Source organism: Thamnophis elegans, chromosome 16, assembly GCF_009769535.1.
Source record: "Thamnophis elegans isolate rThaEle1 chromosome 16, rThaEle1.pri, whole genome shotgun sequence".
Classification (NCBI taxonomy): Eukaryota; Metazoa; Chordata; class Lepidosauria; order Squamata; family Colubridae; genus Thamnophis; species Thamnophis elegans.
Window position 1 is genome coordinate 35674844 of NC_045556.1, and position 17475 is coordinate 35692318.

The 17475-nt window shown below is 42.1% G+C and overlaps 1 protein-coding gene across 1 annotated transcript in view; it reads left to right on the forward strand.

Moving 5' to 3' along the window:
- Positions 1 to 17475, forward strand: part of MVB12B (multivesicular body subunit 12B) — a 43406-nt gene that overhangs the window by 12178 nt on the left and 13753 nt on the right. The window contains exon 6 of the mRNA XM_032233235.1: positions 483 to 580. Within this exon, the coding sequence (XP_032089126.1) occupies positions 483 to 580 (98 nt within the window). The remainder of the gene's footprint in view (positions 1 to 482; positions 581 to 17475) is intronic.

The window sequence follows — 17475 nt, forward strand, 5'->3', positions numbered from 1 at the left end:
TTTTTATACCTAAGGCAGGACTATAACTCGCCATCTCCTAGTGATTGATCCAAAGTCACCCAGCCAGTTTTCATGCCTAAGGTAGGACTAGAATACACAGTCAGCCAGCCAGCTTTCGTACCTAAGGCAGAACTAGAACTCACAGTCTCCTACTTTCTAGTCTGGTGCCAGCCACTAGACCAAACTAGTTCCATTATGGCCAAGTCATCATCTTCCAGTTAAGCTCTTGATAACCCAACTTTGCCACTGTTTTTTCCTTTTTCTTCCCTTCACTGGTGTCCAATTCTCGGGTGCTGCCTGGAGAAAACCCCTGTGGTTTTCTTGGCAATGTTTTGGTTTGCCATTGCCTCCTTCCTAGGGCAGAAAGGGAGTGACTGGCCCAAGGTCATCCAGCTGAAGCCAATCTCCATGAGCGCCCCTGCCTCCCTAATTTGGTTGTTGTTCTTGGCATCCAAATATGTTCTCTTGTCTCTTCTCTTTAGACATATATCGTTGACGCTTCCCGCCAGTTTCCGAGGGAAGGGGAATGGCACTCGGCCAGATTTTGAATATCAGCACTCCAATTTATATGCCATTTCAGGTAAGTGGCAGATCTCCTTGTTCAATAAAGAGATTTTCTCTGCAGACCGTATTTTTTGGAGTATAAGATGCTCCGAAGTATAAAACGCGCCTAGCTTTTGGGGAGGAAAACAATGGAAAAATATCTGCCTCTGCTGAAATTTTGGTGGTCCGCAGAAAAATTATTTGCATTTTTTATATGGCACTAAATCAGGGGTCCTCAAACTACAGACCCTGGGACGGATACGTGCAATGAACGCTTGTATTGCTGCAGAGATGCCCCTTCGGGGTATTTTTGTAGGTGTCAGGGGGGGGGGAGAAATTCTAACTTGGGGTCTGCTTCAGCCTCCTGGTGGGGGGCTTTGGGCGAAGGCTGGAGGGAAGAGCCGCTGGTGGTGAAGAGCCGGAGAGCCTCGTTCCATTGGGACTGCATCATGGCGTGAAAATGGCTGACCATCTTGGCTCGCTGAGCCTCCAGGCGCCGGCACCTGGCCTTGAACTCCCGCAGGTCTTCCCTCTGCTTGGAAAGCCCATGCTCCTAGTCCTCAGTGAGGTGCTTCTGCTGAGCCTTCTTCTCGGTCAGATCCAATTTAACTGAGCTGTTTTGCCAACTCTTTCTCCTGGTGGCTGCTTAGCTCCAGCAACTGCTTCCTGGGGCCCTAAGGACCCTGGGCGGGCAGGCGAGGAGGGGCTGGGAGGGGAGGGGCGAGTAGAGGCTGGCGAGATCCCCCTTGAATGTTGAATGTTGAATGTTTATTTTATTTATATGCCACCCTTTTCCCCCGAAGGGGACTCAGGGCGGCTCATAACTCAACTAAGGGAGGGGGATACAGACAACAAATTAAAACAACGGGCAACAATACATAATTTAAAACACACAACAGTCATACCATTTGAGAAAGGGGTAGAAGCTTTTTAGCCCCAGGCCTGTCGGAATAGCCAGGTTTTGAGGGCTTTGCGGAAGGCCTGGAGGGTGGTGAGGGTTCGAATCTCCACGGGGAGTTCGTTCCAGAGGGTCGGAGTGGCCACAGAGAAGGCTCTCCTCCGAGTAGTCGCCAGTCGACACTGGCCGGCGGATGGAATTCGGAGGAGGCCTAATATGTGGGATCTAATCGGTCTAGAGGAGGTTAGTGACATCGAGTTGGCCACACCTACCCAGTCACATGACCACCTACCTACGCCCAGCCAACCAGTCATTAGGCAGATCATATTAGTTGTCCGCGGGATTTCAAATTATGAATTTAGTGGTCCCTGAGGTCCGAAAGATTGGGGAGCTCTGGACTAGAAGACCTCCAAGGTCCCTTGCCAACTCTTATTCTGATAACATCCCTGAGGCACAGAAGGAGAACAAGCTGCTTCAAGGAAGGAGGAGGAGATGATTTCTAATAACGGAAGTCGGGAGGAGAAATAAGTCACTTTAAGGAGGCATAAATTGTTGACGGCAGCGCATAAAACAGCCATCGTTCTCTACCGTCTGTCCCTGCCAATAACTGGGGATAGTTTTGAAATAAAAGAGAATCTCATCGGGGAGAGGGGAGAGGGGAGAGGGGAGAAGGGGACAAAGCTTGCATCGCGGATCCTTGTGTAAAAGGTTAGTGGCTAACAGGTGGCGAGGTTTTCCCAGCGTATAAAGCCATGTGCACGCTGTCAGACCCACACAGTCTGCCTGGTTTCATGTGATGGATGGCCTGTTTCCTTGATTAAACCTTCCGTCACTTAAGGAACAATAAGCTGCAGCACCGAGGTGTTGAGATGCCTCTGTGTGTTTGTGTGTGTGTGTGTGTGTCTGTGTGTTTCTGCTTTTGCAAGATGGCGGGCGCAGCTCACAGCATGTATTATTAAAACGAAGCTGGCACCTATCGCATCTTTTATTTCCCTCGCAAGAGAAACGGCCCTTAAATTTCCCCCTCTTAACGGGATGGAACAGAGCTGGCCCTTTCATTAGCGTAATTGGTTAGATTAATCAACTTAAACTTAAATAATTTTTTTTTTTAAATTCATCTCTTGTCTTTGAGGCTTTCCATAATTTTGTCAAGGTACGATTAAAAAAATGCAAGTAGAAATGTATTTTTTCCCCTCCCTTTCAAGGATAAACAGCTTTTTCCCCCTCACCCTTATTATAGGCCATCTTGTGCTGGTGTTTTAAGAAGACACATCTGGAAATTTTGGAAACATGGGGAGTGCTTTAAATTTAGTGAATTAGTTGTTGCTTGTGCCTTTGTGGTTGTGTTTTTTAATTGCTGGGGGTTTTTTTTTTTGGCTTCCTTATGAGCTGTCTAGGATTGTTGGATATAAGAGAAGCAGCCATAACCGCTTTACCAACAAATAAAGTCATACGGTGAATTAACTGAAATTTTCCCATTGCCCAGTGGTTTTACTGGATTATAATATGCCATGATCCTAGATCCCTCCAATTAACCCTTCGTGTCACTTCTTTCATTGCCCACTTCAAGACTTAGAATTCCCATTGATGGCTCCGTTAGTTAGATAATTCTTCTATCTTCCAAAATAGTCATTTTCGATGGGAAAGGAAAAGTGTGATTGTGTGCTTCCCGCCCCACTGGAAAAAAGATTGACTGCGTTAGGGTGTGATTAAGGTGAGAGTAACGTAGACTCAGTCACAAAAAACTGGCAGCCTAGGAAGAATAAAGATGGTTGATTTTGGATGATGAATTGAATTGGTATGATGGAGCAAACTTCATCTCTTGGATTGGAACATGGCCGTAGAATCATAGAGCTGGAAGGGACCTTGGAGGTCTTTCTAGTCCAACCCAACCTCTAGTCCATGGCAGGAGTCCTTATACCATAGAGCTGGAAGGGACATTGGAGTTCTTCTAGTCCAACCTCTGTCCTTCTACCATTCCGGACAAATAGCTGTCTAGTTTCTTCCTAAAAACTTCCAGTGATGGAGCACCCACAGCTTCCGGAGACAAGCCTTTCCACTGATAAATTATTCTCCCTGTCATGAAGTTTCTCCTTAGTTCTGGGTTGGATAACTCTTTAATGTTCTTCTCAAAACTTTACTCCTTCTAGAATCTTAACAGTGTGATCTAAATGTTAGAATTCCGTGGATCTTTCTCGTCATTTAAGAATACTAGAACAATCTTTCTTTAATAGTCTTTTAAAAAATCTTTTTTTAATCAGAGTTTTTTTTTAAAAAGAAGGTTATTCGCATTGAAGGTGTAAATAAAAAAAATCGTATGTGCAGGTTGAAAGAGAGCAGAATAGTTTCCTTATTTGTGAAGATAATGAAGACAGAATGGTGTCCGTTCCTATTTATTATTAAATAAGGGACGGAGAAAATCATAACACACTTTAATATTCATTTATAAGCATGCTACGTAATGAACAAAAGTTAAACCAATGACTTTCCAGTTCATTTCAGTAGGCACAAATCTAGACATTGGATATTTCTTTCCCTTTGATAGCAGCAGGATGTAGAAAGTATCTAAATTCCCTTGGCATACTCCTGAGTGTTTATCAGTTTAGTCTCTTTCAAATTAAACACGAGTAAAATAATGGGATTTGTCATTAATTTGAAACATCTTTAAGCTTACTTTTCACTGCCATATTTACTTCAGTGGGCCTAAATCCCAGACCTTACCCTTCCTATAGGCATGTCAGTTTGAGGAGCGCAGATACTCCATCAAAAGTTTCAGGCTAAATGGATGAGCTTTTTAATACCTTGGCAGCTTTGGGGAGGGAGGGAAGTTAATAAACAGCGTGTTCCAAGACAATATGTTAATGGCTCCCGGAGGGAGAAAAGTTGGGTTTGCTTCCAAAACCCCAAAACAAAAGAAGAAGAAGAAAAAAATGCTTTGGCTTGAAATGCTTGCACAAGATGCTTCATTTATCCACAAAAGGCTTTGGTAAGACTTATGGACAAATTGTGTGTTACTGGAGAGGAGCTGTTACTCTTCTTTGTTTTGTTGTGAGAAGTTTTGGCAAGGCTGTCCCAATTCATCTTTTCTTTTCTTCTTCTCGTTGGCTCAGTTCTTTCCTTCATTCCTGGCCAGTGCAATTCAGATGGTAAATTATACCAAGAATCCACCCTTCCTTCCCAATGCAGGATCCTCTTAAAAAGACACCTAGGCTCCCTGCTTGGTTGGGATCATTTAGTAATTCAAGAAGAGAGCTTAGGTGTAAATGTACTCAGGAACAGAGAAAAGCTTCTGTCCACCTCTGTTACAAGGCTGACTGCAATACTCAGGTGAGGGAGAATCTGGTGTCTTCAGGTTTGTCTTTGTACAAGCCTTTGTAGAATCTTGCATAATAAAACTGCAGCAGGTGTTGGGTTTCATCAGATAAGCAAGCTGTTGCTTGTATCCGAACTCCAGAGCTATTTCTCTCTCATGTGTGTTAGGTAAGCTCCCCGATGGGAGAGCGAGTGCGTTCAGAGAAGCGTTGTGAGAGTTGTGTTGGAGAACACACAAACCAGCATACAGAGACACTGCAGTTTAAATAGGCTTTTACTTTCGTGGAAATAGAGGTATCAGAGTCCATCAAACAATCCAAGTCATACACGGATAAGACAGTCAGTCATCAATGTCTTTCAGTTAAGGGATAATCCAAATAACATAATCCATAATCATACAAACAATCTGGTACTTAAAGTTTGCTAGCAGTTGCAAAACTTACAATAGCTCACAGCACTTTCTAACAGCCAGCTTCCAAAACACTCAGATCAGATCAGCCTAGCATCTAACAAAACAGAGAGCTAACAGTCATTCTGGCTCCCTCTTATGGCTGATTTAGGAAACAGCAACCAATCACATTTTACAGTATGATTTAAAGAAACAGGTAGAGCATTGCTACCGTATATACTCGAGTATAGGCCGACCCGAATATAAGCCGAGGCACCTAATTTTACCACAAAAAACTGGAAAAGTTATTGACTCGAGTATAAGCCTAGGGTGGGAAATGCAGCAGCTACCGATAAATTTCAAAAATAAAAATAGATACCAATAATGCCATTGCCCATTGAATAACATATACAGCCTGCCTGTGCCCATTAAATATACAGTAGCCATTGTAAAAATTTGCTCTGCATAACAAATTATTATCACACAATACCGGTGTATTCAATGAAATACTTCACTCACCTCATGATGCTGATGTCCCGCTGTGATGATGATGTCCCGCCTCCTATGACACATGGCACAGTGATTCCTATCATTGGATCACTGTACCAGAGGAGGTGGGACATCGCTATGTGGCTGCTTGCCATAACAAGGAGGAGGTGGGACATCGTTGCAGAGCGGCAGGAGGGGGAGGAAGGGGAATCGTAAGATAGCCCTGCATTACATTAGAACGTGAGGAGGGGGGATGGTGCGGTGCACGCTGCGCGGCAAACTGACACAGAGGGAGGGGAAACTCACAGGGGCGCTGGGCCATTCACGAGCGTCACCCAGCGGCATGGCCCCGCTCCTTTTTCTCCTCCATTTCGGGCAAATTTTTCACTGACTCGAGTATAAGCTGAGGTGGCTTTTTTCAGCCCAAAAAGTGGGCTGAAAAACTAGGCTTATACTTGAGTATATACAGTATATGATTTATATAATTGCCAACCCAACCGTTAGATTATATTCCTAACAATGTGCTTGGCCAGACATCAAACTTGATAGGTATGGTGTATAGTGACATCCTTAATTTATGTGGATCATGTGTTTTGGATTTCTCAATGCCAAGATTAGGAACAGGTAGAAGATATGGTGCTTTGGTGCTTTCTGAGCTTGGTTGTTTTCTTGCAGACGTTTCATTACCCCACTAGGTAATATCATCAGTGCTACAAGAGAGTGGGGTATGTGGAGGGGAGGAGGAGGGCTGTGGGGTCCTTGGTGTTCTCTGAGCTTGGTTGTTTTCTTACAGACGATTCACGACCCAACTAGGTAACACCATCAGGGCTAGAAAGGAGTGAGCTTTGCTCTCTGTTTATATACTGTTCCTTCTAGCCCTGATGATGTTACCTAGCAGGTTCATGAAATGTCTGTAAGAAAACCACCAAGCTCAGGCAGCAGCAAGGACCCAGAAGGCAATGAATATTTTCTTCTTTTCCTGCAGGGGAAAGTAAGATGAACCACAAAAAAACAAATCATTTCAAAACCCTTGTTTGAGGAAATCGTAACATAATTCACCCAAAGGCCTTCCATATGTCTGTCTGATTATTTACCTGTCTGTTAAGCCCACTCCCTTTGTAGCAACGATGGTGCTCATGTAAGATTCAGAAGGGGAACTCAGTGCATTAACTATGGCTGAAGACCGGATTCCCAAGTGATCTTGGTTCATATTCTGGTTTAGCATCCACCAGAACATGGGTCCTTGACTGGTGTCCCTCGTCTGTACAGTTGTGTGTCCCCAGAAAAGCATTGCACTTCAAAAAGGGGAACGGACAGAAAGTCAAAGTTTAATGTGTAAGCTGCCTTGTCTCGAAAGAACACGAGGCCTCCCGTAGATTAGCCCAGCAAAGAAAGGATCTGTCAGTTTGCTGCAAAGGAGCTAATTATTCGGGAGATTTCTCTCATTGTTGTCTATAAGACAATGAGCCATGCCAGGCTGAGCTCTTTTGTTCGCTAGCGTGAACTGTTTCTTGTTCCTTTCCCTTCCCTCCTCCTCATGCTTGCCACCTTCCAATGTTTTATGGCATCAAGGGCTTAGCTCTTTGCTGACAGTGCAGCTGTTTTCAGGATTGCTGGCTTCCAGATCATCTGACTGCAAGATCAGAAGGGATCTGTAAGGTTAGGTAACCCAGCCTTCTCTTTAGTTCAGGAGCTCCTGAACTTGCTGCTTGGAGAAGCTGGAATTTTAGCCGTGATTTGCACAATGAGCTTAACCAAGAAGGTCACAAGCCAAGCATTTGCCTTCACTCTGTGTCAACTTACTGCCAAGTGCAGGAAATCAGGAGCCAGGGCGGTTCAAATGAATACGACACGCTAATGCTTTGTACAAGAACCTGAGCTACTAACGACAGGCTAATGCTTTCTTCAAGAACCTGAACTACTAACAGTCAAAGCAAATTGGTGGTAGATAACAGTCAATGGAATTCAAGATGGACTGGACTTAGATCTCTTGTGGGTGCCAAAGGTCTCAAGACTGATAACATGCTTGACCCCCCATCCCTCGGGCTCAGCGTGCTCATCTCCTACAACTTAGTGAATGCAAATGCTAAAATCTCTTCAAGTTCAGGAGCCGGGGACTTCAACTCAGGGGTGAAATGCTTGCGACAATCAGCTGTGCCTGATTGTCTGTGAGGTTCCTGCTTGTTGCAAGGGGCCATTTTGTGGGAAGTCCAGTGTATGAATCAGTTGTGCAGCTTTTGTGTTATTTTTTTGTTATTTTTGTGTCAAGTGTGATAGTTGGGTTTTTGAGCTCTCTGGGACTCTGAGGTTCCTGCTTGTTGCAGGGGACATTCTGTGTGAAGCCCACCTGCTTCTACATTGTGTCTGAGTCAGTTGTGCAGCCACACCCACCCGGTCACATGACCACCAAGCCAAGCCCACCAAGCCACACCCACAGAACCGGTAGGGAAAATTTTTGAATTTCACCACTGCTTCAACTCCTCTTAATTCTACGTCTGGAGCGGGTACAAACCCGATCAATTTGATCAGATCAGTGTATTCTCCAACCCAGACTATGGTCTAATTCCTTAATGAAGTAAAGGATGCTGGTTGAACACAACAAAGCAGTATGGTCCAGGATAAGAGAAGGTTGTTGACAATACATCTTTTCTTTTGACCTCCTTTGCAAGACTGAACTTCTATCAGAGGGGTGACATCTTTGGATGTCTTGAACTTTGATCTCCTCTAGAATGGCCCCCTCCTAAGTCATTGCAATTATCTGGGCAGTTCCATTTTATGCCTTTTAGGTTTTTATGTCTTTTAATTGTACATATGGATTTTGTAAGCGGGCCAAAGTCTACTGGAGTGGCTTCCCTGAACAAAGTTAATGAAACATATAAATTAATGTTCTCACTGGAGGATTTCAAATTGCCCATTTATGAATGTATAAAAGCATTGTGCATTTAAAAAAATGGGTAAAACTAGGAGGTGGCTTGTGTGCTTTGTGAAGAGAATCTAAGTTTTCCGCTAGGCTCTAAGCTTCCTTGGCCAATGGTTGATGAATTCCTGTAATACAGTCTTATAAAGAGGGATCACCTCTTTTTTCTGGAGTGGACACAAGATCTTAGTAATTTGTAATGTTTGGGAAGTAGAGTTAATTCAACAAACAGTGATCAAACTCAACTGTGTTTGATCTCTTCATGGACTTCCAAGCTGTTATGAATAATCAAAAGTAATCAGCTGTTATGGCATTTTTATATCTCTCTTTTAAATGATATAAATGTGCAACTCAAACTTTGGGAAAGAGTGACCAGGCCAAACTTGAATTTAAAAAAAAGTAATGTCCAAATGCCAAGGTGGCCCTTGGCATGGAAAATCCAACATCCAGCTGATGTTTTGAGCAGTAGCTTTTTCCAGCTCTTGAGTCTATAGAAATACATTGGCATTGATTAATGAGCTAAGGTGGCACTCTGAATGAGAATGCCAACATTCCTTGATTCTCTTTCCATCCCTATTGTACTATTTCTTTTTTCTTCTTCTTCTTGTGTTGGCTTCCCCCACCAAACAGCCATATGCTTCCTGCCACGATATTATGTGGACTTCAATTGCCTCTGGTTTTTTTTTTAATAAATCTTTTATCTGCCTTCGATGGGGAAAGACAATTTAATCAACGCTTAGTCATGTCTTTTCATCCCAAAACGATTGTTTTGATTCATTATCCACCCCTTACACACCATTCACTTTTCAAAGATAATTAAATAGTTCATGCGGCCCAGTAAACTACCTTTATTAACATGGATAATTTTGGAGTGGGGAGGAATGCTGTTGTTTTAATTTGCTGCGAAATGATTCCCTTTAGCTTCGCTAGGGAAGACCGCTTTTGCCTTCTTACGAAGAAGAGTTGCCATGTTCGTTGCTGAATTCCTCTTTTAACACATCCCTGCCATTTTGTATTCCCATTCTAACCATATTTGTATGCTTTGGAGTGGTTTTATTGAGGGCAAGCTACTGTGGAGGTCTTTATTAGCCTCAGGAAATCTTAGTTAGTTAATGCCTGTTGTCTTCTCCTAGCAGATTCTTCTTGGTTTTAGGAAAAGACGGGGGGGGGGATTTTCATGAGACAACACAAAAGAACTGAAGTCTTTTTTAGCCCAAACAACTCATAGCACTGATTAGCAATGTCTCTTGTCTTCTGCTAGTGGAAATCTTCCTGGTAGCCCAATCTTTGGAGAAGTTTGAGAAGGTTCTCATGGAGCCACCCAAAAGAACTTGGCGGTGAAGAAAGAATATTTTTCCAGAATTGATCTGTTGGGTTGAGCCATTTCCTTCTCCCATGCAAACTAACAATGAAGTATTGAAGGTTTATTTTTTAAAATTTTTTTAAGAACTCTTAGGTTCCATATAAAAATCTTTAGTACAAAATATGCATGATATGAGAGCTACTTAGATGCCAAGTCAAGTGGCCGCATAAAACAATGGAATATAGACATTAAAGAAAAATATTTGTGGTTCAAGGCTGAAATGGAGGGTCCTTCTGCATTTCTTGCAGATGTTTCATTACCAAATTAGGTAACATCATCAATGTTGTCCCACCCTCCCTCTTCCCCTTCTCCTCCTCTCCACAAACCCTACTCCCTTCTAGCACTGATGATGTTACCCAGTTTGATAATGAAACGTCTGCAAGGAAACAGCCAAGCTCAGAGAGCATCAAGGACCCCTCATTTCAGCCCTGAGCCACAAATATTTTCCTTTAATGTATATATTCCATTGCTTTATTGACTTGGCATTTAAGTAGCTCTCAGATCATGCATATTTTGTGCTAAATATTTTTATATGGAGCCTGAGAGTTCTTTTTTTTTTTTAAGCCAACAACGCTTCATAGTTTGTTTGTGTGGGAGAAGGAAATAGTTCACCCAACTAATCAATTCTGGAATAAAGTTCTTTCTTCACACACACACACACGCGCGCGCGCACATATACACAGATATCCCACAATCTGCAATTCCGTGCTTGGTTAATTATCCCCACCGGTGTGAATATCATGTTCCAGATGTAGCAAAATGTCTTATTAAGAATGTGCTTTTACTTCTGCTCAGCTAGCTGTTTTCTTCCTCTGTTCTTTTATGAATAGGATGCTCCTATGCCAGTTGGATATTTAAACAGTTATTAACAGAATGACAATTAACAGATTGCTGGGGCTGATTCCCCCCCCCCTCAAAGAAAGAAGAAGGGGGGAGGGTAACATGCCGACAACCTCCTTCAAAATGGGGAACACTTTGTAAAAGTATTGCAACGCCACAATGGCAGTGAATTTTGATTTCCCGGAACTGATATTAGACTCCTTATTAAACTATGTACATCTGCTTTTAATTTAGTCCAAATAATTGGAAAATGCAATGAAGCTTTCCAATTAAAACAGGGGCTTTATGCTGTTTAATAATACCCCCATAATATTATAGCTTATGAAATGACAGGTGAGTTGCGCGGAAGGATGAATAAAACATAAATGCAACAAAATAAGGACAGGAGAAACCCGAGACAGTTGCTGGGGATTTTAAATGCTCGATGTAATTTGCATATATTAATCTTTTTTTTTCCTCAGCCTTAATCGTGCATTCTTCAGCATCTGAAGTTAAAACAGCGTTGACAGGCGAGAGCACATGTAGTTTTTTCGAGGATTTATGACTTGTATAATTTCTGATCTTTAATAAGCAGATATGACTGATCCTCATAGTTCTATAGAAATCGTTTAATTGTTCCAGATGGCATGTACTGATTATGCAAAATTACTTTTCACACTATTCTCTCTTTCCCTCTCCTCCTCCTCCCCCCGCCCTTCTCCTTTTTTTTCAAGGCTTGTATACGATGTGCTTGATGGAGTTCAGAGTAAAATTAAAAACAAGTTTTATAGAGCCTTATTGCCTGGTTTTATGGCGTGTTAAAGCACACGTGTGTGTGAGCATATACACACACCGAGGAGCTGAATTTAGTCTCTTCCACTATGTTGACCAATGTTTGGTATGGTGTTTAAAGGAAAACTTGTGTCTTCTTCTTTTCCTTTTGTCTCCTTCCAGGAAGGTTTTTTTTGTCCCTGACGGTGTCACAAATGGCTTTTTTTTAAAAAAAGGAGGATAAAGAGGAACTTTAAAAAAAAAACTGCTGAAAAATAATAGGGTACCTAATTTGTACTCTGAGTTAAATATGCAGAGGAAATGTTCACACATCTTGCGTTGATACTGCTTGTGGCACAAATGAAAACAAAGCTGCTTGTGATAGTTTTCCCCCTTGTCAAGAAGGATTTACTTTTAATAACTGGAAAGAGGCGTGAAATTTTGCTTTAATGCGGCTTTATGTTTTTAGCTCAGAAAAACAGGCTGTTGACAGGGCTAGTTCTTCTGCTGGCTTCCTTTTCAGTTGGCTACTTAGAATTTTCATAATTGAACAGGCCTTTTTGTAAAAACTTCTGGTTCCTTGCTGGACTTTTCCAAAATCTGTTTTTCGTGAAGTAGTTACCCCTCCAGAGAAATATTTCTAAATATGCATTCAAATAGAATAGAATAGAATAGAATAGAACAGAATAACAGAGTTGGAAGGGACCTTGGAGGTCTTCTAGTCCAACCCCCTGCTTAGGCAGGAAACCCTACACCACTTCAGACAAATGGTTATCCAACATCTTCTTAAAAACTTCCAGTGTTGGAGCATTCGCAACTAGCTTGGAAGACAATTCTCTCTTCGGTGGGGTTGTTGTTGTTGTTGCTATTATTATTATTATTATTATTATTATTATTAGTAGTAGTAGTAGTAGTAGTAGTTCTTCTCCTTATTATTTCTTATTATTATTATTCTCAAATGTTTTATTTTGTTAAAAAAATTAAAAATACAAAACTCAAAAAAATTTAAGAGTAGAAAAAACAAACACAAAAGAACAAGCAAGACATTAAAAAAGTGAATTGAAAATGAAAAAAAAACCCTATATACACATATTATCCCCCCTAGTTAAATAATGCTTAATACATTACTAATTACAGAATTAATTTCTCCCCCCCATCCTTGCAAAACAGGCCCAAAAAGATTTTAAACCACCAAATCCATTTGCAAATTACTAACCAGTCATCTGTACACTATATTAATGACCACATAGTTAACAGGAAGAACAATAATAATACAGATAAGATTAAAGTTTCAGAACTCCCTGTTAACAAACTGAACAACTTGTAGAAAATTTTCTATGGCGTCTTATTTAATCCCATATCACCTCAAAGGTTAACATTAATTCGTCCTGGATCAAATATCCATGTTTGTTTCTTAATGTGTCAATGAAGACTTTTTTAAAATGCCTCACGTTGTGTTCTTTTTATTTTTATTTTTCTATTCTTAATTTTTTTTAAAAAAAAAGTTTTATTTCTTAATGCCATTTCTGATCGGCTTGTTGGATTTACTCAATTTTTTGCGCTAACTGATGGATTGCTATCACTCGCTTTCCCAAACATTTTGATTATTATTATTTGGCTGAGTCAGGTGGAATGAAAAGCTTTGGCCTGGCCCACAATGGAGGACAGGTTAGTGAAATGGAGAGAGCGTAGAATTTCCCGAGATGGATAAGATGACTTCTTGGATTAGGGAAAGGGTGGTATATCTGCATTTATTGGTGATTTGAAATCCCTTATGGATTTTCTTTTGTGAAAAAATGAAGCTGTGATTTATGGTTTTGATGATTAGATGGGATAGATTATAGAAAGGAGAGAGTTGTGGTGATGTAACTTCAGAGAGGCAGGTTAAAATATAATTGTGCTTATAACTGCTGTGAAGAATATTGGAAGTAACTTCTTTTTGCTGTTATATCTTCCTGTATATCTTGTTCTTTTTTCTACTTTCTTCTATTTTCTTATTGTACTATAGCTTTCCTTCCTTCCTTCCTTCCTTCCTTCCTTCTTTCCTTTTATCCTTGCATCTTCCTTCCTTTCTTTCATTATTCCATCTTCCTTCCCTCCCTCCTTCCTCCCTCCCTTCTTACTTACTTTCTCTCTCTCTCTCTCTCTCTGTCTCTCTCCTTCCTTCCCTCCCTCCTTCCTTTCTCTCTCTCCCTTCATTCATCCATCCATTCATCTCTACTTCCCTCCCTCCCTCCCTCAAAGCAAGCAGAGTAAAACACCTTTTTTCACACAAACTTCCTTCACACAACACATGTAACTACATCAGTCCGAGGCGTTGCAACCATATTCATGCAATGTGCAAAGTTTGATTCGGGTGCAGCTGGGTTGTGCGAACACAACCACCGGTTCCCTGGGAAAGGCCAGGCAGGAAACGTATCCCAGGGTCTCGTGAATGTGAACTTGCCTAGTTTGACACGTGAGTAATCACTGCAGAGTAGAGCATAGAAGAGCAGATGGGGCAACGGCTGTCGGGAGCGAAAATCCGTTGCAAAGTGTGCCTCCCGATACATATACAGACTTCCCCAGCCTTCTGGTTAGCATCCGACTGCAACTCCCACCTTCCCAGTTGCTCTTCTGAAACCTAGCGAGAACCATAGTCCGAAGCAGCAGGCTGGGGCTGATGGAACCTGTGGTTCTTGTAGTCTGGAATAAATCCTCTCCTTCTTTTCAGGCGAGAGGAAAATAAACAGGCTGGGCGGGAGAGATACGCCACCCTTCGTTCTTTCATAGAAAGGCAGGGGGATTAAAAATAATAATAGTAATAATAATTTGATGTTGAAAAGTGGGGTGCTGTTCTATTATGTTATCTCCGAGCTCTTCAATTAATCAGGAGTAAATTGCTCAGGATGTATGCATTCATTTGGAACTGCGGCAGTTGAAGAGAACTGTTATTGCCACCATTTCTGTGTTAAGCAACGTTTCAGAAACCAAATCAAACACCCAACCCCGAGCCAACCTCTTTTTCCCTTTCAGCAGAGAGGGTGAATAGCCTTAATTTTGCACCAGCAAAAGAAGGGGCTAATAATTACATCGTTAATTGGCATCTGGGAAGGGGGGGGGGAAATGAGGAGGCTCTTAATTATAATGTGCTATTTCCCTAATAGCTACAAGAGCTGGGCATTTGATCTATATGGAAATTGCTGGCTATTATTAGCTAATTAGCAATTATGTTGATGGGGGCATCATGTTTTGGAAGAATTTGCGTGGGCAAATAAAACATACCACATGGAAACTCTGTTGCTGTCCCAGTGTATTCTCAGCAGTTTCTCTTTTTATGATCTCTTCCCTTCCCTTCCTCTTTCTCTCTTTCTCTCTCCCTGCCTGCTTCCTTTTTCTACTCTTCCCTTCCCTTCCTCTTTCTTTCTTTCTTTCTTTCTTTCTTTCTCTCCTTCCTTTCTTTCCCTTCCTCTTTTCTTTCTTTCTTTTTTCTTTCTTTCTGTCCCTCCCTGCCTTCCTTCCTTCCTTTCTTTTCCCTTCCTCTTTCTTTCTTTCTTTCCTTCTTTCTTTCTCTTTCTCTCCCTGTCATCCTCCCTGTCTTCCTCCCTGCCTTCCTTCCTTCCTTCCTTCCTTTCTCTTCCATTCCCTTCCTCTTTCTTTTCCTTTCTTTCTTTCCCTTTCTCTTTTTCCCTCCCTCCCTCCCTTCCTTTTCTCTCTGCTTTTCTCCCCACCTCTCCAGTTCTTTCCTCTCCCCAAATCCCTCTTCTCTTCTTTTCTCTGTGTCAGGGTTCCAAGTCATAAGTCCCATTCCATAAGAACTCCAAGGCAGGCAAATTTCCTCAAATAACATTTTATTAGGACATATCAAATTGGCAACTTCCTGGTGGAAAACCGGCTCTAATTTGGCGCCAGTTTCCCTCCTTAATTAGAAGTAAAACTTCATCATTTCCCCTCCCAGAGTCTCAGTCACATAATCCAACCAGCATGCAGTCCAGTTGTAGGTTGACCTCAGCCTCTGCCCCTGTGGACACTTGCACCAACATCCTTGATTCCCAGGGGAAAGAATTTCATTTAGACTACAACACCCCATATGATCTCGACCCATCCCTTCCCGAACCCCTGAAGCTGTGAGAAAAGAAACCTCTCTAGCAACTACACAACAAAGAAAATGGACACAGTTCGGCCAACTTAAACAAGCTGGCTCCTTGTTTAAAAACAGTGGTTCATAGTCAAACCTTCAGAAGGACTTTCTCCATCTGATGTGGCTTAAGAAGACATGTTGGAGCAAACTAAAAGCATCTCGGTTAGAGTTTGGGTGGTTTTTAAGACTAGGAAGGTCTTAGAACAGTAGTGAGCAACCTTAAACACTCCAAGAGTCATTTGGACCCGTTTCCCACAGAAAAGAAAACACCGGGAGCCACAAAATTCTTCCCGTGCCTGACCATTTCCTGAGCCGCTACAAAACTAGCCTATGTAGTTGAATTAAACGTTCTGTTTTCTTCTGAAACGTTTCTTGTGGTTGGCCTACTGGGGTTGAAAAGCTCAATAAACTGCATGCCGGCCGGTGTCGCACATTGGGACACCTGTTTTGAATGACAGGGAGCCGCAGCAGAGGGATGGAAGAGCCGCTTGTGGCTCCTGAGCCACAGGTTGCTGGCCCCTGTCTTAGAACAAGGAACTGGGTGATGACCATTTAGTTTTACCTCTAAAGTCAAGTAACAGTAAGATTTCACCACCAATAAATGAGACATTGCCCTCCTCTGTTTTGGAGGTTGTACAGTGTCCTATTTTGATTGGCAGGAAAAGGAGAACCGAGTCAGAAAAGTGCTCTTGTTATTCCTCCTCTCGTAATATACTGTATATATATATTCTGCTGTGAGTTTCCTTCTTCATTGCATTCGTTTACCCCCTTTCCCCACCTTTGCTTTAAGATAGCCACATGTTCCTCTCCTTCAGCTTCTCCTTGCAGTTCGCCTCCCCTTGTTTATCTACACAAGGACTCGTCCTGAAGAATGACCGTCTGGATTTAAAGATTCCCAGGGCCAGCTTGACTTTGGCTAATCTGGTTAGAGCAGGCTGCCAAGGCAATCTCCGTTGGCGCACAGCAGATGGCAAGGGCCCAGCCCCCAAAACAAACGGCACTATATCTTTGCCATCCTTTCCCGACGATCCATCAAAGAAGCTCTCTGAGGCTTGGGGGGGATTAAATCTTTTGCTACGTTTTTTACTTTCCCGCCACCTTCTGTTTAGGTGTCCCGAACTTCTAGTAAACTAACGGTATTTTACGGCAGAGAGAGAGAGAAAACGAGACAGAAGGAGAGACCCAGAAGGGGGGCGGGGAAGGGAATAGATCAACCTTCCCTTCCATGTTTCTCCACACCTGTTGAAGGGAAACTTACAGAAGCTGAGAATCGTGGAGTCTGGAGTCCAATGCATTTGGGAAGTAGTTGCCGTCGAGGGTCTTAGTTAAAGTGGAATTTGCTGCCATCAGAAATGGGAATGGTCATCCCTGTCCAAGACTTCAAAAAAGAACAGAGTTTTGGAGGATCTGGCTATCAGTGGCTACTAATAGAATGTATGTAGAAATAGAATAGAATAAGGAATAGAATAGAATGAGGAATAGAATAGAATGAGGAATAGAATAGAATGAGGAATAGCATATAATAGAATAGGATAAGGAATTGATTAGAATAAGGAGTAGAAAAGAATAAGGAATAGAATAGAATAGCATAGAATAGAATAGAATAATAGAATGTTCTAGACTTTCACATACCTTTCCTTAAACTACCAGGATTCACCTTCTTTTAACGACTCCCATCATCCCTTACGGGGTGGAGTCTGGGCAACTGAATGGAGCTGAGTGTTTACTGGCCGGATGCCCTTCCCTTACAATAAAATGTAGAGTTTTATTCAGCAGATATATTCTCATCGTGCCCAGAGAGAGAGAGAGAGAGAAATAACTGCCTCTACCTAGCATCAAACTCACAGCCTCCTGA